Source organism: Armigeres subalbatus, chromosome 1 (assembly GCF_024139115.2).
Source record: "Armigeres subalbatus isolate Guangzhou_Male chromosome 1, GZ_Asu_2, whole genome shotgun sequence".
NCBI classification, from domain to species: domain Eukaryota; kingdom Metazoa; phylum Arthropoda; class Insecta; order Diptera; family Culicidae; genus Armigeres; species Armigeres subalbatus.
This window is the reverse complement of record NC_085139.1, coordinates 304050630-304078129: the sequence shown is the minus strand read 5'-3', so window position 1 is coordinate 304078129 and position 27500 is coordinate 304050630. Positions and strand designations below refer to the sequence as shown.

At 39.7% G+C, this 27500-nt stretch overlaps 8 protein-coding genes across 8 annotated transcripts in view; 4 read left to right on the top strand and 4 right to left on the bottom strand.

Annotated features, from left to right (window-relative positions):
- The window catches only part of LOC134207859 (alpha-protein kinase 1-like), a 239878-nt gene that overhangs the window by 115165 nt on the left and 97213 nt on the right, over positions 1–27500 (bottom strand). Inside the window, exon 2 of the mRNA XM_062683810.1 lies at positions 23740–23754. Within this exon, the coding sequence (XP_062539794.1) occupies positions 23740–23754 (15 nt within the window). The remainder of the gene's footprint in view (positions 1–23739; positions 23755–27500) is intronic.
- LOC134219281 (histone H1.8-like) lies at positions 87–20732 on the bottom strand. The gene is made up of 3 exons (XM_062698010.1): positions 20373–20732; positions 2047–2693; positions 87–718 (listed from the first exon to the last, which is right to left on the bottom strand). The coding sequence occupies exons 1-3, from the start codon at positions 20679–20681 to the stop codon at positions 157–159; spliced, it is 1518 nt and encodes a 505-aa protein (XP_062553994.1). The 5' UTR covers positions 20682–20732; the 3' UTR covers positions 87–156.
- LOC134207858 (histone H4) lies at positions 805–1223 on the top strand. The gene has a single exon (XM_062683809.1). The coding sequence runs from the start codon at positions 853–855 to the stop codon at positions 1162–1164; it is 312 nt and encodes a 103-aa protein (XP_062539793.1). The 5' UTR covers positions 805–852; the 3' UTR covers positions 1165–1223.
- Positions 1969–2742, bottom strand: LOC134207853 (histone H1-like). Its single transcript, XM_062683803.1, has one exon. It carries the CDS (start codon positions 2691–2693, stop codon positions 2043–2045), a length of 651 nt encoding a protein of 216 aa, XP_062539787.1. The 5' UTR covers positions 2694–2742; the 3' UTR covers positions 1969–2042.
- LOC134207854 (histone H1-like) lies at positions 18734–19509 on the top strand. Its single transcript, XM_062683805.1, has one exon. The coding sequence runs from the start codon at positions 18779–18781 to the stop codon at positions 19427–19429; it is 651 nt and encodes a 216-aa protein (XP_062539789.1). The 5' UTR covers positions 18734–18778; the 3' UTR covers positions 19430–19509.
- Positions 20900–21448, top strand: LOC134207856 (histone H3). Its single transcript, XM_062683807.1, has one exon. It carries the CDS (start codon positions 20968–20970, stop codon positions 21376–21378), a length of 411 nt encoding a protein of 136 aa, XP_062539791.1. The 5' UTR covers positions 20900–20967; the 3' UTR covers positions 21379–21448.
- On the bottom strand, positions 22137–22639 carry LOC134207860 (histone H2A-like). Its single transcript, XM_062683811.1, has one exon. It carries the CDS (start codon positions 22574–22576, stop codon positions 22199–22201), a length of 378 nt encoding a protein of 125 aa, XP_062539795.1. The 5' UTR covers positions 22577–22639; the 3' UTR covers positions 22137–22198.
- LOC134217068 (histone H2B-like) lies at positions 22804–23305 on the top strand. Its single transcript, XM_062695829.1, has one exon. It carries the CDS (start codon positions 22890–22892, stop codon positions 23262–23264), a length of 375 nt encoding a protein of 124 aa, XP_062551813.1. The 5' UTR covers positions 22804–22889; the 3' UTR covers positions 23265–23305.

The following is a 27500-nucleotide window of genomic DNA, read 5'->3' as shown; positions in this document are numbered from 1 at the left end:
TCGTTATTCTACGACTCTACATATAAAAACCGGGCCCAAGAAGAAAATAACTTTTCCAACTCTTTCTTCTTACGCTTGTCAGTGGCCCTAAAAAGGGCCGTTTTGTAGGTCAGGCCTGGGATTTTAATTTGGCAACTTCGCATTCCAGCTCTTCCTCTAAGCACGTTCTCCGCGGATCCGACGAGCCAGCTGGATGTCCTTCGGCATGATCGTCACACGCTTGGCATGGATCGCGCACAGATTCGTATCCTCGAACAGGCCTACCAGATAGGCTTCGCTCGCCTCCTGCAGGGCCATGACGGCCGAGCTCTGGAACCGCAGGTCGGTCTTGAAGTCCTGGGCGATCTCGCGGACCAAACGCTGGAAGGGCAGCTTGCGGATCAACAGCTCCGTCGATTTCTGATAACGGCGGATCTCACGCAGAGCCACGGTTCCCGGTCGGTAGCGATGGGGCTTCTTCACTCCTCCGGTGGCTGGAGCACTCTTGCGAGCCGCTTTGGTGGCCAGCTGTTTCCGAGGGGCCTTTCCTCCGGTGGATTTGCGAGCCGTCTGTTTTGTACGTGCCATGGCTGGATCGTTGTTTGATAAGAAGATATCTAAGCACGATGGAATACAGTCCGGTAATGAAATGCGGACTGCGATAAAAGTTGCTTTTATAGTCGCTTTCTGCTTTAGCAAACAAATGGTCCTTTCAAAATTGCGGAACAATTGTTTCGATCTAAATCAATTTTGGAACAATGAGATCTTTTGTAGCTGTAGGGAACGCATTAGCCTTTCGTAAGTATAAAAGTGAGTGCCTACCTCGGAATCGATATCAGTTTCGATTTATCTATTCGAGCCTAAGCAAGCAAAATGACCGGCCGCGGCAAAGGAGGAAAAGGACTCGGAAAAGGAGGCGCCAAGCGGCATCGCAAGGTTCTGCGAGACAACATCCAGGGCATCACGAAGCCCGCCATCCGTCGACTGGCTCGCCGTGGAGGTGTCAAACGAATCTCCGGTTTGATCTATGAGGAAACGCGAGGAGTACTGAAGGTGTTTCTGGAGAACGTGATTCGAGATGCTGTGACCTACACGGAACATGCCAAACGCAAGACCGTCACCGCCATGGATGTGGTTTACGCGCTGAAGCGGCAAGGGCGCACTCTGTACGGCTTCGGAGGTTAGGTTGCGGAATTTGGAACCTTTGCGTTAAAAAACAGCCCTTTTCAGGGCTACGAAATAAATCACACGGAAGAGTTGAGAATTATGATTTTCTTCGTTGGCTGTTAGACCAAGTAATTCGGCAGCAAAATAAAGTCCTCGAGTTGAAGCACGTTTGAGTCCGTTTTCGTAACTACATCGCACTCTCAGGGACACAAACCGCCAGAAACAGAGGACAACAAAAATATTAAATTCCTATAATAGAATTGAAGTCTTCCATGAATGCCTCAGAACTCTAGTAATAGAATAGAAATTGACAATTTCAAACGACGTGATTTAAAAACAGCGAATGATAAATACTAACTAAACCAATGCACTAGCAATAAATAATTGGAAAATCTATCGCAATCGAAAAAATATCCGTTAAACTTTCAAAATATCCACAAAAATATAAAAGTTTCCATAAAAAAGTACAAACATTGAAAAAAATGTATCCCAAAGATCATAAACGCATCTAAAGAATCCATACGAAACATTCAGGAAGACATCAGTAACGTTTATTTACTTTCCGCAATGAAACGTTGGAAATACTGCAAATTTGTTTAATCTACAGAGAACTTTAATAATTATAACCTCTACAGTGACTTCAGTTTCCAGAAAAAATACATCCCAAAATTTCATAAACACTTCTATAGAAACTATACGATGAATTGTGGAAAAAATAATTTTCATGCTTGCCGCTGTTAAAACGTTTCACGTTTATTAATATTGTAAAATTGTTCAAACAACAGAAAAAAATAACAAATATTAACTCTTCAGTGAATTCAATTTTGTAGTCCTGAAAAGGACTGTTGTTTAAGAAAAGGTTGAAGTCTCATTCTTCGCCAGGATCGTAATCAAATTCACTTCTTAGCGGCAGTCTTCTTCGAAGCAGGTTTCTTAGCAGGAACGGCCTTTTTCGGTTTCGGTGCCTTTGGCTTCTTCGCGGCCACCTTTGACGGCTTGGTGGCCTTCTGTTTGGAAGCAACGGCGGACTTTTTCGCGGCTCCTGTCGTCTTGGTCGTCGTTTTGGCCCTGCTCGCTTTGGGCGCTTTCACCGCCGATGGCTTTTTAGTGGTCGATTTCTTGTCGGTTCCTTTTTTGGCCTTCTTATCACCAACCACTTCCTTACCGACCTTCTTCCGCTTCGCGCCTTCGACTTTCTTCGGCTTCTTCTCCGCGACCGCCTTGGTGTCTTTCAGTTTGAACGATCCAGTAATTCCGGTTCCCTTGGTCTGCACCAGAGTGCCCTTCTCGACACCCGTTTTGATCGCCTTCCGTATCAGGAACGACAGCTTGGCCACATCGCACTCGTAGTTGACGCCGATGTACTTCTTGATGGCATACAGCGACGATCCCCTGCGCTCCTTCAGGCTCCCCAAGGCGGCGGTGAGCATTTCGTTCACCGGGGGATGGGTGGATGGCTTCCGGGCGGCTTTGGGCTTCTTCGGGACCTTGGTAACAGCTGCTGAGGCTGGAACTGCGGCGGCAACTTCGGTAACGGCTTCGGTCATCTTCGGTTCTCACAGAGTTCAAGCTGACTTACACGTTGGGAATAAACGAATATGATTGCAAAGAATAATAGTCGTTGAGGTTCGACGGTGATGTCCGTGCTTGGGATTCATAAAGTTCAAGGCTACTTTATATTTTACCTAATAACGTTAAAATATTCAGATATTTTTTATTATAACTTTGATTTTTAGTTTATCCAAGCAAGATATCAATGTTTACGCAGTGCTCAAATGTTAACTGAATAGTCGTGTTGTCAAATAAGTCTGATATTCTTTAGCATAGTTACAAGAATTTCATTAAAGATTGTTTCTGTACCAGCACTGTATCGATTTATCATTGACATTTTCCGAGAAAAACTTTATAAATATCTTTAAAATAGTTTGGAGTATGCTATGACAATTGCCGAATGAGAATAGTTGTCCACAATTTCCATAATTTCACAATTATGAATTGACAACAATAAAATAGAGAGTATAATTTGAATTTCAAATTTTGAACATTTGGTTGTTATTTTCTTGATTATGGCAGTGCTTCATTTATTTCAAAAATGTAATTGAGATACTTGTTTGCTATTGAAATAAAATGTTAAGATTTTTTAATTTGCTTATTGCAACACTATTTTTCATTCGATCCCAGGCAATGCCGTTGGCATTTTCTAAGATGAGAAATGTCTGATCACATCTTCCTTCGGATAGGAAGTACAGCGGTAGGTCCAAGCCCATGTGTACAGTGTGATTTATCATTGGAGTAAAACAGGTCATCTCTGGGATTTTTTCTTTGTAAAAGTAAATTTTCCCATAGTAAATCCTATGGAAAATTAAAACCGCCGGCGCTAAAATATAGTTTCACCGATCAAGCTGAAACACCGCATAGTTATTATTGAACCCTCAAGGCTTCCGAAGAGCATAGTGGACTAAATTTTTTGTTTTCATATAAGCATGTCCCAGGCTACTGTACACCCAACCAACGACTGTCAGATTTTCTAACAATTCTGTATAAGAAACAGGGCATATGCAAAATTGTTAGATTCTTATACAAAAAATGTAATCACAAACAAATATTGTGAGAAACGCTTGCAAAATTTTTGGGCCTCTCAGTGATATTATAGAATTCGCGAAATATTAAGATATTGTGTTCGTAAGACCAATACAATATTGTCCTCCAAAAGGGCCTCGGCATCAATCAAAATTCCTCTCAACAGACCCTTGGATGTCTGTCAAGATAAGTAAGACCCGCTATCCTGCATTCTATTGGAACTCGCCTTGCCAAGTGACTAATTATTTCTTACGAACAACGCGATTTTCGTGATGATACATAGACGAAAACGCAACCACTGGTGGCGCCAGAGCTCTGCTAATGGTGGAGCACTAGCATTTTTGACGTAACTGCTACATTTATAATTTGGCGTCATTACCCAAGTAACAATCTCAATGCTTCGAAGATTTATGCTAGTTTTATAGAGGTTTTATTGCGGCATGTATAAATGCTTGAAGTTTTATTTTGGTTTTATACAGTTGTCATTTAATTAGATCCGCAAGAGTAGTTGGGAACTACGTTTTGAATTCCAATATAAAACCACAGCTCTTTAGGTTTTATAATGTTCCTGTGTTGCTGCTCAGAGCTAAAAAATATAACTGACATAAAGCTGGCAGTTAAGTTATATGTTGGTGTTGATCGAGAATTATAAAGCTGGCAAGCTTCACTGAGTCCTGTATAAAACCCACATATTACCTTGAATCCTGTAGAAGACCTGCATAGGAATACGAAGCTATAAACTACTGCTATGGATAGAAACCAAATTTTAAGAACAAATTGTTTGACCCACAGAAGTTTTTTCATTTCACTTTCAGTCGAAATTGAAAAAAAAAACATTAGCAGTTTTTCTATGTCGTGAATTATGTAGGGGAACTGTTCCGATCTCCATCTCACTCACTGAAAATACATTCATCTTATCGGGAAGTAAAGAAATACGTCACCAATTACTTCGCTTCTTTGTAATTGCCGTTCTAGCCAACCGGGAGTACTTCCGAGACTCCCCGAATCAACTGCCTCAGGGTCGGCACACTCTCGTAAGTTTACCGCGGGACAGGGAATTTTCGCACATAAATAAAGGAAAACCTACCAGCACTTTTCATCTAATTTCACGCTTTTATTGGCTACACTTCTTCTAACTTTCCTCCCACTTCCTTATCCACTAGCTAACCTTACAATGCGGGGCCCCTTCCTTCACTCCACAACCACTTCCTCTCCTTCTCCGCGTTTCTGCTCTCTTTCTGTCTTCTACGGATGGCTTCAACCACGTCTGGTCACGTTCCGCGTCGTGGGTGGCACCAAGGGTTCGTCGGCGGATAGTTGACGATCCAGCTGCGCGTCCTAGACTACCGATATGTTGACGGATCGGTCTTCGGCGAATAACGGTGCCGGAATCTACCCGGCGAAGGGGTTCTAGGACGGCACAAGGACTCCCCGGGAACTGGGGCCGTATCGCAGATACAACGGTCGAAATAGAGACACCACGGTAGAACAACGGGGTCCTGATTTTCCTCCTTCTGCTCACAATCTTGTAACTTAACCCTTTATAAGGCAGACGAATCTAAACAATAAATTAACAAAAAACAACAATAGGTAGGGTGACCATATGGTATCCTAAAGGAGGACATGTCCTCCTTTTTCAACTAAAACCGGATGTCCTCCTTTTTCAAAATTTTATCAATTTTCTAAAAAAAATGCACAGTACGTACTTTTTCCATATTACGCTTCCACATGTAACAAGCAAAAGACAAAAGCACCAGCAGTAGTTAGCAAAATAAATTTAATTTTTCGCTTGCAAATATCAGTTATTATACAATCTTCGTAAATGAATTATACAAGAAGTATTAAAGTTTGGTATCGCTTCACTTGCGTATAAATTTAAGCTTCCTGTTCTGTGGAATAGGATGGAATAATGATGCGTATCCCGAAACTTTCGCTGACTGGCCTATACTGCCGTCATGTGCATATTTGTCCCATGTTTGCTGGGATTTCCTATGTACATGGGACAATTATGCGTAGAACGGCAGTATAACCATTCGACATAACTTTGCGAAGCTTGTATTGTGTAGACCCATATCCAAACTGGATAATTAAGTTTTTAATATAGATGAAAATAATTAATTGAATAGCTAGTCCTTAAACATATCAAGTTTTGTCACGAACAACAAGCAATATTTTGTTTGAATTAATTATGCTGAAAAAAATCAGAATAGGAAAGGAGAAATGCGTGCTGTTTTGCCTATTATGTTATGGATGAAATACTGTCATGTAGATCATAAAATACAGGCTGAACTTCTGTATCAGAAATGGATAAGAAAATTAAGTTGAATTAAGTTAAAATACTTGACTCGCATTGAAAAACCTTTTTCATTTTTGGTCTGTATTTTATTATCTACATAACAGTATTTCATGCATAACATAGAGGGCAAAAAATGCATTCGAGATAAGAATAAATAGTTTATACAGAATAGCACGCATTTCTCCTCTCACAATCTGAATTTTCAAGGACTAACTAGGGGTAATGACGGCTTTGGCAGGTTTTGTTCTATTATTGGCAGGGGTTTTTTATGACTGATTATGCTCAAATTTGGCCCAAACAAAGCATTGCATATCAAAGAATATTGTGGCCAAATTTCATAAAATTCGGTCGACTAAAACCCCCTGCCAATAATAGAACAAAACCTGCCAAAGCCGTCTGTTCCCTATTCAATTCATAATAGTCTTTTCTAAATCAATTTAAATTCTTCAAATAAGGTATGTCAAAATACAAGATTTTGAATTTGGTCATTTTCCTCCTTTTTCAACTAAATGTTCTCCTTTTGTCATGATTCTAGTAAAGTGTCCTCCTTTGTGAAAAATTCATATGGTCATCCTAACAATAGGACACAATGTTGACATGGTATTAAACTCAAATGTATGTTTGTTATACATTAAACAGTTCAGAAACATTGAAAAATTGGTGGCAATATAGTTGCCACTGCCCGGCAAGCGGGAAAACAGGCAACAAAAAAATAAATAAAAGATTTTTAAAAATTAGGTTTTACGTAAAACCAGTCAAATCAAGGCACGTTACTTTTTTTGGTGAAGAGTCCTAGTCGGAAAACGCATTATAAGTGAAAAAAAAAATTTACGCTTTTGTTCCCAAGGGGGGACCCTTGGGAAAAAAACACAATTTCGTCAAAAATCCAAAAACCAAATATACAGAAAGGTAAAGCTTTTTTCACGCTTATAACGTAATAATCTAACACAGGAGATTCAAAATAATAGAGCTTGCTGACATTTAATCATCGCACAAAAGCAGAATAGGATTTGTTTTCATCGGGAAACGTTTCGATGTTTAAACATCAGCAACCCTAATTAATACCAACGGGAAAAAATATATGTTTGTCGTCTTTTTAACGAATTAGAACTGAAAATCCTTCTTCCACTCGAAACTTACGATTTGTTCGTAAAAAAACTGTTCTCAAATAGACATTTCAATTTTTTTATGGCTTAAATTTCATCTGGGGTGTAACTAGGAAGCAAATAAAGCAACTACATTGGAATTAATAAGTAGAGATTTTTTTGATAAATAGAAAAACATATAATTTGTTGGTGGCAATATAGTTGCCACCAGGGTTGTTAATCGATAAAATATCATCGTTAATTTAACGCCAACTTCGATAACGATAACACTTTTACGATAATGCTTCGTTGACGATAAAATGAGCGTTGAATTAACGTTATCGTTATCGAGTATTCGTTGATTTATCGATAATTATCGAGTTAACTGTAACATGTACTACAGTTTGAAGTGCAAATATTCACAAGCTGGTTTTGCAATATCTATTTTAAAAATATTGTATCGCCTTACAATATTCGAGAATGCTTTTAAATTTTGGAATTAAATTGGGATTCAAGGAGGTCACCGAATTGACCAACACATTATTTCGTTCAATCATTAAAATTCTTACAGAATCGCAGTTCTCCATAGTAGAGAATCTGAGAGCATTTTTAATGTCTACCTATACTTATGTTTAATCTAGCATTATAAACAAAGCTTCTGTTTTGGAGATCCGGAGCACCCAGTTTGATGAATATTTTATGACTCACAGTTTAGACTAAACTCCTTAGTCTAACCAAATCATAGGTGACGAGGTTAGACCACCAATCTGTTGAGAAAATATTCACTTGGCACTGGTGCTGCCTGGAATGCAGCACTACGGATCGCTGCATCAAATTAATTTCTAGTACTTGGATCCCAATATATTGTCGATGACATCTAAAAAACGCTAACCACCAACAGAGCACCTCACTTCTCATCGTTTCGTAGAGCAGCATGCATTGAGCAATAATTTTAGAGTGCCCCGCTTCAATCAAAATTAACTCTGATCAACCAGCTGCAAACAATTTGTTCCATTCTCGACTTCTGTCAAAATTTTTCACCAACTTTATTCGCGTAATCTAGTAACCACATTATCGCTAATTTATCGAGTTAACTTACGTTAAATTATCGAACTACGATAATAATTCAGTTGATTCATCGTTATCGTAGCAACCGATAACGTTGATCACAATCAACTTTATCGGCGATAACGATAAATTAACGATTAACAACCCTGGTTGCCACTGCCTTATAAAGGGTTAAAACTGTTTGTATTTAGACTTCTAATTAGCGCTTCGCACATCTAGTCTTGTTCACAACTGCCGGGTTCATGACCCCATCTCCGGTCAACTTCTAATGAGCGCTTCGCACATCTAGTCTTGTTCACAACTGCCGGGTTCATGACCCCATCTCCGGTCATCGACTTTTCACAGTCTCCATCCCTTTTTCGTGCCACCCAATGAATCGCCTGCTTTGAGCGTGCTTACAGCGGCACACTAGGAGTTAACTTTCTGAAATCAGTATGGCGAAAGGCATCTAAGGTCCGATTTCTCAAAATTAAGCACCTTAATCGAAAAAATATTTGGTAGGCGTAGTAGCGGACACCATCCCTCATAACCGGTACCAAATAGTTGTTCATGAAAAGTTCCTAATTTTGAGAAAACCAGCGTTAGATGTCTTTCGCCATACAAATTTCTGGCGGTTAACTCTTGCTGGCTATTTGTGCATATACTATAGCGCCTGGATGTGGCTGCGGCGGGTAGAAAATCAGCCACTGCCAATAATTCATTGTGCAACCCATCATGGCCGCTCCCAACTCCGTATCCTGCGGCTCCTGGTGGTGGGTTGAAGAAGCTTGGTGTGTGGTTGGTAGCAGTTAAGGTGGTTGCTCCTAGTGGCTATCTTCTTGTATACAAAATCTCTTTGATACACACAATTAACAAAACCAAACACTTACATCTTTTTGTCAACATGCGAACTCCTGCTGAAAAAAATCACAAATCAAATACCTTTCCATTGCTCTGCTTTCAATGGGATGAACATCGGAGCCATGAGTTGAAATCCAGGAGCAGTTCTCTTATATATTTAAGTCGTTGAAAAAACTGTTCAAACAGCATTTGCTCATGAGGGGTATGAAAATATGTATTTAATCCATACATGCTTTGCCAAACACTTCTCGCTTAACTTTTCAAAAGGACCTAAGTAACATTTTTTCATGAATTAATTTGAATAGCGCAATCAACAGAACAACATGAAAGCTTTTGATTGCAGTACTCAAATTAATTCATGAAAAAATTGTTACTTAGGTCCTTTTGAAAAGTTAAGCGAGACTTTAAAAAACACTTTAAAATACTTTAATGGTACTAAATATACCATTTAACAATTGCCACTACACCCAGGTTTGATTTTTTGTGATTTTTTTGGTGGGGTTAACTCATTGCTTCATTGACACTGAAGGTCTTAAACGACCAAAACCAAACCGTGTAAAAAAAACCTGGGTGTATATGCTTTTTAATGGAAATACTTATTTTTAAAAGTACTTGCATTCGATGCCGAGGGCAGAAAAAGTTTGTTTATGATTTTTTTTTATATCTGTCTACATTGTCATGTTGTCATTATATATAAAACTACCAAGCTTTAGGTTTGGCCAAGATAAAACTTGCCAGTCGTAACATGGTCTTGAAAAATGTCAAGATAAAACCTCTAGGTGTTTGAAATGCCCAAAAAGGGCCAGTTCAGGAGTGATGGTTATATAGAGTGATTTTTTATGCAATCAAAGTTTTATTCGAAAAAATGTCGCCGATATGAAAAAATAATGAATTTCAAAATCGAAATATCATGCAAATTTCTGTTTTATCTTTAAACGGTAAAATTGGACATCCTAATAAGTTTTAGGAACAATGCTTTGATTATTTGATCAACCAAAGTGATTATTCATTGAAATTATTTTAAAGTAATTAACTAAGGCAATTAATTAAACTTGAAAAATTCTAAATAATAACAAACCCGCATAGTTCTGGACTATTACATTACTGTCTCCCATATAATTCAAAACCATTCCAAACAATACTTTGAAAAGAGTACAAATCATCTATCGCAACAATACGTCTACACTACCTCAAATTGTTTCAACAATACGATAGATGGTATTTCACCAATACGATAAATTGTATTTCACCAATTTACATTATGTGGAAAAGGGCGGTTAAGTTATGCTACTATAAAAAATCGGTCATTTTCTCGAACAAAATTTTCCTCATATTATACAACATAATGTTGAGATATCATCCGCTTTACGAGATTCGAACAATAAGTCTTATTTTAAAGTTATAATCGGAGCATATAAGGAGAATTTGTACAACGGTACCCCTTGCGTTATATTATTGCTTCAGAATTTATTTTCAATTTCTTTCATCTTAATAATCATTTATATCAACCGAGACATCAACTTACAGACAATTTATTTAAAAAATTCAATAAAACTTATAAGATAATAAAAAAAATAGATTTAAATCACGGCAAATGGATGGTAAAGCATACGAGCCACCTTAGGGAAGATCGGGTAACCAACTCCGGTGGGAACTAGGATCGTACGCTGACAGGGAAGGGGGAGGTTTGATCCTTTCCTGGGGTCCAAAGCTAATCGAGCGTCTTTTCTCTATGTTAGAAGCGGCTCACACCAGCGTCTGTTCCCTATTTTAGGAGAGGCTGATCATCGTCCGAGTGCCGGCGAGGATCTTCAAGCAAAATTGTGCACTTCCGAAAATTCAGGGGGTTGGTGACAAGCCCTGCTAGTCAGCCTTAAAGTAAAAGAAGCAACGAATAATCAGCAAGAGAATAACAAATTCAAATCTTTTAAACTTACCATCGAGCTTACCATTATTCATTCCACTTGGATGGAATCTTCATTGCACATTGTTACTTCGCGCCCCTGAAGGAATAAAATAGACCCAATTTCGTGGCCCTCAGCCTCTTACCCAGCAACTCCCATCGTCCTATCCCTACATCCCCGTGGTGCTGGCCGGTGTACGAGCCACCTTAGGGAAGATCGGATCACCAACTCCGGTGGGAACTAGGGTCGTACGCTGACAGGGAAGGTGGGAGGTTTGATCCTTTCCTGGGGTCCAAATCTAATCGAACGTCTGTTCTCCATGTTAGAAGCGACTCACAACAGCGTCTGTTCCCCATTTTAGGGAAGGTTGATCAAGCCAAACAAAATTCTGCACCATAGGCCACCGGAAATTTTGGTGTTCCGAAAATTTAGGGCGTTGGTAACAAGCCCTGCAAGTCAGCCTTAAAATAAAACAAACAACGAATAATAAGCAAGAGAATAACAAATGCAAATAAGTTAAACTTACCATTATTCATTTCACTTGGATGGAATTTTAATTGCAGCACTTGAACCAACTTGATGTACTGAACTTTTTTTAACAATAAATACGATGCACCGAACGGAAAGTGTCAACATCTTTCGATAGACGGATTATATACAATTATTCATCAACTATTCTCCGAGCTTTAACCATATGTACTGTTGTGCAAATGATGTAGTTAATAATCTGAATAATCATAATCCTGAAAAGCAATTATGGTATTAATGTAAATGAACAACAACGTAAATGTTAACGGTGTGTATTAAAATGAGTTTATAATCAGTTCAGTACATTAGACGGAATGGTTTTTTTCTATGCGGGAATTAACGAAGCGCATTGTTAAAATACTGATTACTTATCATGGTTCCCTGGCATGCCTTCAAACATGCATAGAACACTCAATTTGAGTGACTCAAAGCCAGATATGAACTTTTATTGAACTGGCTGATAATAATTCTTTTATTTTTGTTGTTGACAGGTAATCCATATATTGCAGGAAGAAAAGCATATGTTTTTCGAGTACAAACAATAAACAAATAATCAACCTGAGAGTTGACAACTATTTCATTATCGGCTTATTTGTTGTTGTATCATAGTCATGAAGTGGTTGTATCATGGTTATAGAGATGAGTGACGTTTAACGCTCGCACACTGATGTGCAATTCGGCATGTGTAAATACATGTTTGTTTTCCTTCTGCTCATAACCTCAAAATTGATCGAGTCATCACAATGGTTGCGAAGGAGTCAAAAAATATATGGAAATATACTCATTTTTACCCAAACTTTGCTGAGTAGCACCATCTAGGAGTGTTTGTTTTCCTTTTATCGCCACTCACACATTCGGACGTGAGAATCTCAATATAGTGGTTCTCAAAACCACCAAGTCTAGAGGAGGTTTTATGTTACATGTTTTATGTGAGACTTGAAGTATATTATAAAACCGTTGGTTCTGAACTGGAACGCATATTAGGTTTTAATGATTGCAATAAAACTGGGCCAGGCTGTAACATGGTTTTATAGAAATCTACAGGAGGTTGTGGAAACTGCGAGGACTGCATGGAAGGTTTTTAGATTAGGTTTTGAAGAACGCTATAAAACTCTGATACAACCTTAATTGTTACTTGGGTAGTAAGAGTCAGGCAATAAATAATTCTAAAAAAATGTCGGACAATTTCATATATTACGAAATTTTTATTGCATTCTATCGTCTTTAAAATGCAATACAACCGTCTAATTTATTGATAATAGTCTCTGGATATTCTTTGCATTGTTCTTCCAAAAACTTCCAATCCAAAATTAATTTCAGATATTCCTTCGGATACCATTGGTAATTCCATTCCCTCAGAAATTTTGCCGGTAATTCCTCCGGAATTTCTAGCAAAAATCCCTTCCACAAATCTAGGACAAAATTTCAGGAATTTGGAGTTTCCGAACGATTAGCTAACGGAAGTCACAAAGGAACTGCTGAAGACATTTCCGACCTTGAATTTGTCAAAGATTTTGAGTGTTTTTTTTTTAATTTAGTCTAGGAATTTTTCCAGAAAATCTTCTGGAAATTACTTCGGAGAATCATGAAGACATTCTTTTGAGAGTTCAAAGAAGCAATTCTAAGAATATTTCGAAAATTTGTTCGAAAATTCCTTTACGAATTTCGCAAAAAAAAATTGATCCGAGATTCTTTTAGATTTGTTTTTGGAAAATCCTTTCAAATTCCTTTGAATTTTCTTTTGGAAATACTAGAAATACTAGAATAAGAGATCGGCAAAGACACCATCTTGTTTCCAATCGAACCGTCAAAAGCGGTTCCAAATCGACTTGTTTACTTTTTTCACCCATAAGAGGCAAGCAAAAAGTTCAAGTGATGCCAGTATTATTTCCACGATATCACACCTTTTCATACGTTGCCGTTTCGACAGTTTTTCACTCCGCCGGTCTCTGGTTATAGGGTTGCTAGGAAATACCATAAAAACTTCCTCCCGGAAATTCTTTTAGTAAAACCATAGGATTTTTTTTTCTGAAATTTCCGAATTTCCGGAAGAGTTTCTGAAGAAAATTTCATAGGAACTTCTTGATGAAATTTACGAAAAAACGTGATTTCCGTATGATCCTTAAAAAAATTCTGAATGAAGGAATTCCTAATTTCTGGGGGAATTTTTAAAAATCGATAGAATTCCTTGACGAAGTTCTGAAAAAAATTCGTAAGAACTTCAATAATTTCTTGAGTTTCCAAAGGGTTTCTTAAGGAATACTGAAAGAATTTAAAAAAAATTGTGAAATGATTGCTGAAGCAAAGTTCAAACTTCAAAAAAGTTTGAAGGAATTCCCATTTCCGCAGACATTCCTAAAGTTATTTCCAAATGAAATCATACAGAAATTTCCGAATAAATTCTCCTTAGGCAGTGGTTTTCAACCTTTTCGTTATGCGATACCCCTTCAGGGACATGGCTCGAGGTACCCCTACATATTTTCCCTGGGAATGTATCTTTAATATAGATATAGATTTTATTTTCATCGTCTTGGGAAAACATGAATTTTGACACACATAAATGCATGGTTCCAGTTGGTTAAAAAACCGGCCCCTCCTCGAAAGCCCCTGGAACCTGCTATAAAGTAGTGAATACTATCACCCTCGAAATGTTTCTGTAATTATCGTCTCTCAAAGCCATGAAGATAGATAGATACCCATAGTTGCATTTCTCCGATCTGTTATCATTTAATCATATTCCCGGAACCGTTTTTACGGAAACGGCCATATTTCTGCGTAGTTTTAATGGATTCTCGATCTACAGCCAGCAATGATCAGCAAATTAGTTCTAGTTTCTGGAGAAAATATAAAACATGATAAAAGTAAACGTCACATGAAATGACAAGCAGTACAAAAAAATGCATCTTGACTAGAGGTGTGCGCCGGTCCGATATTCGTCGGCGGCGGCGTTTTCGGCGTCACGCCAAAAGTCATTTTAGCCGGCGGCGGCGGCGGCGTGAATCGGCGTGGCGATTTTCGTGACGTTTTTCTAAGATTTTTTTTGCATTTTTCGGAATATTTTCAAGACATTAAAAGAAGAATCTTTTGAATTTCGCATGAAAAATCTAATGAACTTCTCCAGAAAAATCTATAAGTTTTTACAAAATTTGGAAAATATTTTCAAGCAATCTTTGGAATTACTTACAGAAGGTCTTTGTAATTTCAAAAATAAAATTGTTTGTATTTTCAGCAGAAAATCTAATCAGAGCGTAAAAAGGGGGGGCGTTATTTCGAATTTAGGGCGTAAAAAGAGGGAGCGTTATTTCGAATTTAGGGCGTAAAAAGAGGGAGCGTTATTTGGAATTTGGAGCGTAAACAAAGTTTGCAATCTTTTAGGTAAGCAAAGCTTGATATTTAACGCAGTTTTAGTCTTAAAATGTGTCTTTTACCTATTTCGGTATTAGGTTCGTCTAAATTGTTTTCGTTATCATGGTCGTCCCATTGTTTTAGCGCTGAGGCCTTAAGATGTTCTTGGTACGCCAAGAAATCAAGAAGTCATAAGTGATAAAGATCCTTGATGAGACACAGTAAGACGTTCACCATCATTTTCAATGCTTTAAAGTTTTTCAAGAACCTCCGGAAGCTTGGACCTGTGTTTTGTGATACATTGGATAGAATGCAACCTCTGGAAAAGGCCTTAAGATCTACACGCGTAACCAGAGATCTTTTGGATTGTTTTAAAAGTGGTACATGCCCTTTGTGGTACGTAGAATAGAATGCGTCTTTTGCTTATAGTCATAGCAATAGAATGCAACCATTGCATATGTTCATAGTCACCCAAGAAAACTTTGGAATAGGCCTTAAGATCTACTTAAGATCTGCGTAACCAAAGATCTTTCGACTTGTTTCAAAAGTGGTACAACCCCTTTGTGGTACATAGAATGGAATGCGTCCATTGCCTAAGTTCATAATCATCCTAGAAAACCTGGAATTGGCTTTAAGATCTACACGCGTAACCAAAGATATTTCGTCATGTTTCAAAAGTAGTACAACCCCTTTGTGGTACATAGAATGGAATGCGTCCATTGCATAGGTTCATAGTGATCCAAGAAAACTCTGGAATAGGGCTTAAGATCTACACGCGTAACCAGAGCTCGTTCGACTTGTTTCAAAAGTGGTACAAGCCCTTTGTGGTACATAGAATAGAATGCTTTCATTGCATAGGTTCATGGTCACCCAAGAAAACCCTGGAATAGACCTCAAGATCTACACGCGTAACCAGAGCTCATTCGGTTTGTTTCAAAAGTGGTACAACCCCTTTGTGGTACAAAGAATACAATGCGTCCATTGCATAGGTTCACGGTGATCCAAGAAAACTCTGGAATAGGCCTTAAAATCTACATGCGTAACTAGAGCTCTTTCAGCTTGTTTTAAAAGTGGAACAACCCCTTTGTGGCACATAGAATAGAATGAGTCCATTGCTTAGGTTCATAGTCACCCAAGAAAACTTTGGAATAGGCCTTAAGATCTACACGCGTAACCTGAACTCTTTCGACTTGTTTCAAAAGTAGTACAACCCCTTTGTGGCACAAAGAATATAATGCGTCCATTGCATAGGTTCATGGTCACCCAAGAAAACCCTGGAATAGGCCTTAAGATCTACACGCGTAACCAGAGCTCTTTCGGCTTGTTTCAAAAGTAGTCCAACTCATTTGTGGTACAAAGAATATAATGCGTCCATTACATAGGTACACGATGATCCAAGAAAACTCTGGAATAGGCTTTAAGATCTACACGCGTAACAAAAGCTCTTTCGACTTGTTTCAAAAGTGGTACAACCCCTTTGTGGCACATAGAATAGAATGCGTCCATTGCATAGGTTCACAGTCAACCAAGAAAACTTTGGAATAGGCCTTGAGATCTACACGCGTAACCAGAGATCTTTCGGCTTGTTTCAAAAGTGGTACAACCCCTTTGTGGTACATAGAATAGAATGCGTCCATTGCATAAATTCATGCTCATCCAAGAAAACCCCGAAAAAGGCCTTAAGATCTACACGCGTATCCAGAGATCTTTCGAATTGTTTCAAAAGAGGCATATGCCCTTTGTGGTAAATCATGGAGAAGGCCTTTTAGATTTACACGCGTAATCAGAGATCTTTTGGCTTGTTTCAAAAACGGTAAATATATAGAATAAAAAGCGTCCATAGATTGATGGTCATCCAAGAAAACCCTGGAAAAGACCTGCACGCTTAACTAGAGATTGTTTGGCCTGTTTGAAAAGTTAAACATGCCCTTTGTAGTACGTAGAATAGAATGCGTTATTTCAAATTTTTATGGCCATCCGAGAAATCCCGGAAGTAAGACGTTAGGATCTACATGCTAAACCAGAGATATATCAACCTGTTTTAAATTTGGTACTTGTCCTTTGTGGTCCATAGAATAAAATGCGTTCATGGCATATGCTAATGGCCGTCCTAGAAATTTATGGAGTAAGGCTTCTAGGCTTACACGAATAACTATAATAAAACGGTACATGATCTTCGCTATATTAGCCCGTTTTTTCCTTGCGTTTTTGGCGTCAAGCTATCTCGTTCCAATTTATTCACATTTTGCATTTCCAAGGCATCAACAATTTCGTACGTGATATGGATGAAGTTTGTATACTACCTGGAACCTAAGACAACAAGAACTACTTGGAATGCGAATACAGTATCGACCCGATTTTGTCACTCCCCGATTTTGTCTACCCCCGATTTTATCACCTTTTCCACCCGATTTTATCACGTCCCGATTTTATCATGTTTTCGACCCGATTTTGTCACGATTGCTGCATTCCTATACACCTAAGGCCATCCAACCCGTTCTTCAGTTCAAGTCGTCAGATATAAAATAATGATACATCTTAAACCTTCCAAAACGTTTTTGAGATCAGGTCGTCTGATCTAAAATCATGTAGAAGCGTACTGAGCTCCACACTAGGACAGTCAGTGGTGCGAATTTTCAGTCTCAGTGAGTTAGATTTGTAGGTTAAAATGATCCAGATTTTTGAAGTGAGTGAATGATTCGAAGCCCACTTTTTGAGAGATTCGTTTCAATAGATCAGCAAATTATCTAGCCTTTTGTAAAGTAATGGCAAAGTAAAAAGTTTATTGTTATATTTCTATACATGTTATATTATGCTGACCGCAATTTTTGGAGACGACTATGAGGTTTAACCATAGATCATTAATTAACGGCTACGCAGTCTCATACAGTATTTTCATTCGTTCGACGTTTCGACACGGGTTTAGTGTCTTCTTCAGGGAAAAAATAATTGGTTCGTTTTTTGTCTTATGTTTTGTCTCGCTTTAACTGTCTGCTTATTATGTTGTCGGTACATAGTTTCGGAATCACTTTCAGTTTCACTAATGTACTGGCAAATGATTGTTTAATGATGCACGATAAAGGCACAATCACAGCAAGGTAGATCAATCTGAGATTTTATGATCTGTCTGATCTCGTAAAGATCTATTATTTGCATATCGAGCTTTGTTTAAATGTGCTTGGCATTTGGAAGCGAATTTCTGAAAATTTAAAATCAATTTATTTTTCATCCAACAATACGACTCCTACACATGGACCCATCTACACATGGAACTGGTCCTGCCGCTGTACTTCCTATCCCAATGAAGGCGTGACCAGACATTTTTCATCTTAGAAAATGCCAACGGCGTTGCCTGGGATCGAATCAAGAGCAGTGTTGCAATAAAGAAATTTAAAAAAAATCCATAACATTTAATTGCAGTAGCAAACAAGTATTTCAATTACATTTTTGAAATAAATCAAGCACTGCCATAATCAAGGAAATAACAACCCAATGTTCAATGTTTGAAATTCAAATTACACAAATTATTTGATTGTTGTTAATTCATTATTGTGAAATTATGGAAATTAGGGACTACTATTCTCATTCGGAAATTGTCATAACATACTCTAAACTATTTTGAAGATATTTATAAAGTTTTTCTCGGAAAATGTCAATGATAAATCGATACAGTGCTGGTACAGGAACGATCTTTAATAAAATTCTAGCAACTATGCTTAAATATAGCAGAACTTGTTAACATAACGACTATTCAGATTACATTTCAGCATTGCGTGAACATTGATATCTTGCTTAGATAATCTAAAAATCAAATTTATAACAAAAAAAATCTGATTATTTTAACGTTATTAGGTAAAACTTAAACTAGCCTCGTACTTTATGAATCCCAAGCACGGACATCAGCGTTCAGCCACAACGATGGTTATTCTTTGCATTCATATTCGTTTATTCCCAACGTATAAGTCAGCTTGAACTGAGAACCGAAGATGACCGAAGCCGTTGCCGAAGTTGCCGCCGCAGTTCCAGCCTCAGCAGCTGTTACCAAGGTCCCGAAGAAGCCCAAAGCCGCCCGGAAGCCATCCACCCATCCCCCGGTGAACGAAATGCTCACCGCCGCCTTGGGAAGCCTGAAGGAGCGCAGGGGATCGTCGCTGTATGCCATCAAGAAGTACATCGGCGTCAACTACGAGTGCGATGTGGCCAAGCTGTCGTTCCTGATCCGGAAGGCGATCAAAACTGGCGTCGAGAAGGGCACTCTGGTGCAGACCAAGGGAACCGGAATTACTGGATCGTTCAAATTGAAAGACACCAAGGCGGTCGCGGAGAAGAAGCCGAAGAAAGTCGAAGACGCGAAGCGGAAGAAGGTAGGCAAGGAAGTGGTTGGTGATAAGAAGGCCAAAAAGGGAACCGACAAGAAATCGACCGTTAAAAAGCAACCGGCGGTGAAAGCGCCCAAAGCGAGCAGGGCCAAAACGACGACCAAGACGACAGGAGTCGCGAAGAAGTCCGCCGTTGTTTCCAAACAGAAGGCCACCAAGCCGTCAAAGGTGGCCGCGAAGAAGCCAAAGGCACCGAAACCGAAAAAGGCAGCTTCTGCTAAGAAACCTGCTCCGAAGAAGACTGCCGCTAAGAAGTGAATTTGATTATGATCCCGGCGAAGAACCAGACTTCTTCTTTTTCGATAAAAAACAGTCCTTTTCAGGACTACAAAACTAAATTCACTGAAGAGTTAATATTTGTTATTTTTTTCTGTTGATTATACAAATTTGTAGGTAGTATTAACAAACGTAGAACGTTTCAACAGCGGTAAGTAAGGAAATTCCTGGCTTAGAAACCTCGCAGTTAATAACTGTGGAAGTGCTTAATGAACACTAAGCTGCGAGGCGGCTCTGTCCCAGTGTAGGGATGTAATGCCAATAAGAAGAAGAAGAAGAAGAAGTAAGGAAAATAATTATTCTACAATTCATCGTATAGTTTCTTGTTTATGAAATTTTGGGAGATATTTTATTCTGGAAACTATATTTACTGAAGAGGTAATATTTATTAATGTTCTCTGTTGATTTAACAAATTTGCAGTATTTTCAACGTTTCATTGCGAGAAGTAAAGAAACGTTGCTGATGTTTTCCAGAATGTTTCGTAAGTATTCTTTAGATGCATTTATGATCTTTGAGATTTTTTCCATTTTTTTGTACTTTTTTATGGAAATTTTTATATTTTGTGGATATTTTTTGGATTGCGATAGATTTTCCAATTATTTATTGCTAGTGCATTGGTTTAGTTAGTGTTCATCATTCGCTGTTTGAAATTGTCAATTTCTATTCTATTTTTAAAGAATCATAAGGCATTCATGGAAGACTTCAATTCTATTATAGAAATTTGATATTTTTGTTGTCTTCTGTTTCTGGCGGTTTGTGTCCCTGACAGTGCGAATGTTACGTAGTTACGAAAATGCACTCAAACGTGCTTCATCTCGAGGACTTTCAAAAGAAAATCAAAATTCTCAACTCTTCCGTGTGATTTATTTCGTAGCCCTGAAAAGGGCTGTTTTTTAACGCAAAGGTTCCAAATTCCGCAACCTAACCTCCGAAGCCGTACAGAGTGCGCCCTTGCCGCTTCAGCGCGTAAACCACATCCATGGCGGTGACGGTCTTGCGTTTGGCATGCTCCGTGTAGGTCACAGCATCTCGGATCACGTTCTCCAGAAACACCTTCAGCACTCCTCGCGTTTCCTCGTAGATCAAACCGGAGATTCGTTTCACACCTCCACGGCGAGCCAGTCGACGGATGGCGGGCTTCGTGATGCCCTGGATGTTGTCTCGCAGAACCTTGCGATGCCGCTTGGCGCCTCCTTTTCCGAGTCCTTTTCCTCCTTTGCCGCGGCCGGTCATTTTTGCTTGCTTTGGCTCGAATAGATAAATCGAAACTGATATCGATTCCGAGGTAGGCACTCAGTTTTATACCTACGAAAGGCTGATGCGTTTCCTACAGCTACAAAAGATCTCATTGTTCCAAAATTGATTTAGATCGAAACAATTGTTCCGCAATTTTGAAAAGATCATTTGTTTTCTAAAGCAGAAAGCGACTATAAAAGCAACTGTTATCGCAGTCCGAATTTCATTACCGGACTGTATTCCATCGTGCTCAGATATCTTCTTATCAAACAACGCTCCAGCCATGGCACGTACAAAGCAGACGGCTCGCAAGTCCACCGGAGGAAAGGCCCCTCGGAAACAGCTGGCCACCAAAGCGGCTCGCAAGAGTGCTCCAGCCACCGGAGGAGTGAAGAAGCCCCATCGCTACCGACCGGGAACCGTGGCTCTGCGTGAGATCCGCCGTTATCAGAAATCGACGGAGCTGTTGATCCGCAAGCTGCCCTTCCAGCGTTTGGTCCGCGAGATCGCCCAGGACTTCAAGACCGACCTGCGGTTCCAGAGCTCGGCCGTCATGGCCCTGCAGGAGGCGAGCGAAGCCTATCTGGTGGGCCTGTTCGAGGATACGAATCTGTGTGCGATCCATGCCAAGCGTGTGACTATCATGCCGAAGGACATCCAGCTGGCTCGTCGGATCCGCGGGGAACGTGCTTAGATGAAGAGCTGGAATGCGAAGCTGCCTAATCAAAATCCCAGGCCTGACCTACAAAACGGCCCTTTTCAGGGCCACAGATAAGCGTGACGAGAAAGAGTCGGAAAAGTAATTTTCTTCTAGGACTCGGTTTTTATATGTATAGTCGTAGAATGGCACTTTTTGTCAGTTTGTGAGTCTTATTGAGAAATCATTTTATTTACTAAGCATGAATTCCATTGAATTACAATAAAATTCATTAAAAAATATGCAAATCTTTGAGAATTTCTAAAATTTGATAAGGCCTTTAGAAATATTTTATTAAAATAAAGTCCTTATGGTCTCCGAAAGGTCAAGGGGCGGAATAATGAAAAATTAATATTAAAATAAAAAATAAAAATAATACTCCTTGGATTGGTTAAAAAATGCTTTTAACATCCTCAAAATCATCCGAATTTTGTTTTGTTGCCCCCTTAATTTTTTAATTTTGGGCAAAAAACCATGAAAAGGCGATGGGGGGTGGGACATAATTGATTTTAAATATTTGTATCGTCTCATCTTAAATATTTTCTTTGTTTTAGTTAGTCAAGCATCTGAGACTTAATTCAAAGACAATTACAAAGTTATATCAGAAGATATTCTAAAGGAAAAGTGGTTTTTTGACTAGCAGAATACAGAAAATAAAGTGAAGAAGCAGTTTGAATATAAATTCAATTATAATTTTTGTAATATTAAATATATCAATAGAAAATTTCCAAACAAACTCTCAATAAATTAAATTCGTCGCCCTGAAAAGGACGGTTTTTTGTTTTGTTCGATCGGTCATGATGATGATGCAAATGATTTAGGCCTTCTTCTCGGTCTTCTTGGGAAGCAACACCGCCTGGATATTCGGCAAAACCCCACCCTGAGCGATGGTCACTCCAGCAAGCAGCTTATTCAACTCCTCGTCGTTCCGAATGGCCAACTGCAAGTGCCTTGGAATGATTCTGGTTTTCTTGTTGTCACGGGCGGCATTTCCCGCCAGCTCGAGAACTTCAGCGGCCAGATATTCCAACACTGCGGCCAGATAAACGGGAGCACCGGCCCCTACACGTTCGGCATAGTTGCCTTTCCTCAGCAGACGATGGATTCGACCCACGGGAAACTGCAATCCGGCACGACTCGAACGGGACTTAGTCGCACTCTTGGCTTTTCCTCCTTTGCTACCGCGGCTTGACATTTCGAATGAACTTTGTATAACGCGATTCAATGTACTAAAAATGCAAACTGCAAACTGTTGTTAAACCGACTTGCCGATGGTTTATTGTACACTAATTTCACAGCACAGAACGACTAGAAGGACTGTCGATCGAATTGCGAAAAATGCAAAACACACCAAAGGGGAGGAGCTTACATTACTGTTACTGCGTAATAAAGCAGTATGCCATGGCCTCAGCCGTCATATCAGTTTCTCGCGCTAACAGAGCTACGAAGGATTATTTCATCATTTACGTACTACTCTCGTTGCCATCGCAGAAAAGTGTCATCTGAAGATGCCGGCCAAAACCAGCGGAAAAGCAGCCAAGAAAGCCGGCAAGGCCACGAAGAGCGTCGTCCAAGGGGACAAGAAGAAGCGCAAGTTGCGCCGTAAGGAAAGCTACGCGATCTACATCTACAAGGTCCTGAAGCAGGTCCACCCGGACACCGGAGTGTCCTCGAAGGCCATGAGCATCATGAACAGTTTCGTCAACGATATCTTCGAGCGGATCGGTGCGGAAGCGTCCCGCCTGGCGAACTACAACAAACGCTCGACGATCACGTCGCGGGAAATTCAGACCGCTGTTCGGCTGCTGCTGCCGGGTGAGTTGGCCAAGCATGCCGTCTCCGAGGGTACCAAGGCCGTCACCAAGTACACCAGCTCCAAGTAGATGAGTGACGAGAGCATTTCAACACCAAACGGCCCTTTTCAGGGCCACCGAACAATTTTTAGATGGAAAGGGTAACTTTTCAATAATTTTCTAATTCTCATTTAAAATTGTTAAGATAGCGCCAATTAAATTGCAAATATACAAAACGTGTTCCTACAACGATAACGACGAAACGATTAATAATTCATTATGACCCGGCCATGACAGATTCGGAATATGGAAACAGCTACTGCAACAGTGTGGGAAAACATTTGACCCCTGTTTGCTAAGACAATTACCCAGTCGCTCAATGTTTGCCGCTAATTTGCAATTAAAAGCTCGTTTCATTTGTGCGGCGCGGCGGAGGTCTCGTTCCGACTTCACAACTCGAACGCTGCGTCTGGCGGCGGACACACTTACCCAACTATACGAGTGAATAACGATTGAAGCCAATCCCGTCGGAAGGGATCGACATTGTGCTTGTGCAGTTATTTACCTTTCCGTGAGCCATCTGAAACGAGAAAATGATAAATGATCTTTTAGTGGGCTGATGTGGGGCATAATGCGTGTAGATGTACACAAAATCATCCTTCAAATCGAAACAAATTTAGGCGACCTTTGGCTTTTGATTTGGTTCACAGCCGCTTTCGACGTTGGATGACACAAATCGAATGGAACGGGGCAAGCTTCGATCGGTCCATAGGACGATCGCGTGGGAACCGTTTATCTATTTCCAAAACAAATGCCGTGTGCCGTGTTCCACTCGCAGTTTGCGCAGCCATTTATCAATTGGATTCGTGCGTTGCATTATAGAAAAATAAAAATATTGTTTCTAGTTTCATTGGAAGATGGTTGGGGGTCGTACACTAATTACGTAAGCACTTATGGGGGGAGGGGGTCTGCATATTTCTTATGCTCCATATAAATAAAAAATGATTTGTATGTGAAAAATCTTACATGGGGGAGAGGGAGGGGGGGTTGAAAAACCCAGAAAAAATGCTTACGTAATTAGTGTACGGTCCCTTGACAGGTATTGCATTATTTAGGTATTCAACAAATTTTAACTAAAACAAATTTCACAATTATTTGATAAATGATCGGATATATTATTGAACAATCGACCCAATCTGAGTGTTAGTGTTCTGAAAGTTACTTTCAACCCTAGATTCATCCCTCCATGGCAGGATCGAGTGCGGAGAAGGTTGGCAACGTATAATAAAGTTTTGAACGATAAAACAGATATGTCGGTACGGAGTGACATTCAGCGACTATCAAACAGCACTAAACTGAAGTCACGAACAGCGGCACGGAAAATACATTCTAGATTATTGTTATGGCTTATGAGCGATCTGCGATTATAGTGCAATGATCGCTTTGTGTGTTGCGACGCAGGGCCTTTCGAAGTAACGAGACTGCAATAGGTAGGTATATTAAATTAGCGAAACGAAGTGAATTGAATGCAGGGACACAAATATCACCAAGAAAAGAAAGAAGCTAAGGGACTGTCCATAAACCATGTAGACTAAATTATCGCATTTTCTAATCCCCTCCCCTCTGGAAGACTTTTGTAGACTTGAAGTCTACGTAGACTCTGCCGATTAACCGATTAATTAAACATAAGCGATTGTATGTAAAACCCAGATTAATCCACCTAGCGGTGATGTTGCCTTTCTCGCTGCTTATAAAATGTATCTTGAAAAGTTTATTAGAGGACCTCTGGATCCCATTATTTCCATCATATTTGAGCCGTTTGTTTGAGAGACTGCATATGTGACATTCACCCTTATTCTTGTTTACGTACGAACGTGCTTTCGAACGAAAACTAATGCGCATTCTCGTTTACGCCAGCAAAATTAAATGGGGAAACGATTCGAACGAACTGCATTCGTTCGAAAGTTTCGTTCGTCCGTAAACAAGAACAGGGGTAATTGTCAGCCAAAATGAGATTTTTATACTGTAAAACATCTTTTTACGCTCTCCCCTTTTACGCTCAAAATTCCAAATTCCCCTTTTTACGCCCTATAGGAGCGTAAACAAAGTTTCAAGCGTTTATATGAGGCAAATTTGGATTAGTTTCGGAGGTTGTTTTTAGATGATCTAAGTACTGCGGATGTTATAGAAACAGAATTTAGGCTTGCATGCGAAGTGGTATTAGCTGTTGTCATGATCTACGAATTCCACACAGTCAAAGTATGTTGATCAACCTCAGTAATTGAGGCAGTTATTGAAGAATAAACAAGTTGAGTGACCCCTTATAGGTATATGTTTGTATTCTAAGTAGCTCTTTTTGCTGCTGTGGGATCCAGGAAGTCTACCAACTCCAAGAGTCAAGGTCTGTGGATCATCCTCCGTAATGGTGGCAATTATTGAAAAATAAACAAGTTGTGTGACCCCTTCTTGGTATATTTTTGTATTCCAAGTAGTTCTTGTTGTTGTCGTGGGCTTCAGGTTGTCTACGAACTCCAAGGGTCAAGGTCTGTGGATCAACTTCCGAAATGGAGGCAGTTATTGAAGAATAAACAAGTTGTGTGACCCCTTCCTTATATATGTTTGTACTTCAAGTAGTTCTTGTTGTTGTCGTGAGTTCCAGGTAGTCAACGAACTCCATAGAATCAAGGTCGGTGAATCAACCTCCTTAATGGAGGCAACTATTTTAAAATAAATAAGTTGTGTGACCCCTTTTTGATCTATGTTTGTCTTTAAAGTAATTCTTGTTGTCATGGGTTCCAGGTAATATACAAACCTAATTCATATCACGTACGAAACTGTATATTCCTTGGAAATGCAAAATGTGAATAAATTGGAACGAGACAACTTCACGCCGGAAACGTAAGATGTTGCCGAACTCGCTGGGCACACTGATGATGAGGCTTGTGTCCATTTCCTCGATCGAAAAGCGAATTAAGAAGAATCATTTTGGTCTGCCATCGCGCCGTGCTGTCGCAATACGTGAATTCAATTTATTGAAAAGTAATTTTCTTTCTAAAATTAGTTTATCTTGTTTTTAAATAATCATTAGCAACTAGTTTCCATTAGGTGAGCAGATACACTGTTTGATATGCGAATCTCATTTTAACTGTTTAATTTGATTATTTAGGAATTAGCGCACATAATCGCCGGAAACATAATATCGAGGTTGTTTATTTCGAAGTCACTGAAAATGTAAGGCTCTAAAACTCAATGTAAATCCCGACTAAATTTACTTTAATAAAAATTTCAGCTTTGTAGCTGCTCTACCGGCAACTAACAAAACAGTGTCCTTTCGAGTTTCCACAACAAACTACAAAGATTTTCACACCCACAGTAGGGTTGAAAATCCACCAAAGACAAAATGCAGATCGCTTCGCAAGAAAACACGAATTGCAAAAAGTGCACCAGACCGGATGATGCCGAAAACATGGTCGGTTGTGATACATGCGACGCCTGGCAACACTACGGATGTGCAGGCGTGTCGGAATCGATCGCTGGTTCCAATCGATCATGGAAGTGCGATGGGTGTCGCCTGAAATCAATACCAGTAGCCGAGGCAGTAGGCAGTCCAAGTTCGACGGCTTCGGCGTACACCTCCGCTTCAAGCAAGAAGTCACGACAAGCTCAACTTCGTCTTGAATTATTGGAGCAGCAAAATGAGATCAGGATGAGGAAATTAGAAGAAGAAGAGAAATACTTAAAAGAAAGGTTCGAACTACTTATGCAAATCGAAGAAGAGGAAGATGCTGCCAGCAGTAGAAGTAGAGTAAGTGCAAGGTCCAAGCGGGATAGATTGGAGGAATGGTTGGAAGCAGAAGTACCGGCAGCCTCGAAATGCTTGGAAAGAGAATGTGGCGATTTGGAGGTTATACACGATCAAAGCGGAACTTCCCGAAGGAGCATACAAGCAACCGCCGAAGAATTGTGGATGACAGCACCTACACTTGAAATGCAGTCAGTTACAAGAGAGGTGAATAATCGAAACCCCTTCTTATCGCAAACTGTGTCCGCTCCAGCAGCGATGAAGAATCCTCCAAATGTTGTTCATCCGGCTCCAACAATCATGCATGATAGTTTGAGAGTACCTCCCGCCGAGCCTCCCGCTGCACATCTGCAGCAGAACCACTACTTTCTTTCGGAGAAATTCACCATACCATGTCCAGTAAATGAAAAGGGGCCCACCATGCCCATGAATACTCGTCAAACTATTGCTGACAACGTGCTTGTTTCTCCACGCCATGAACAACTTGGTATGCCCTTAACGTTTCCGAGAACGCGAGCAATATT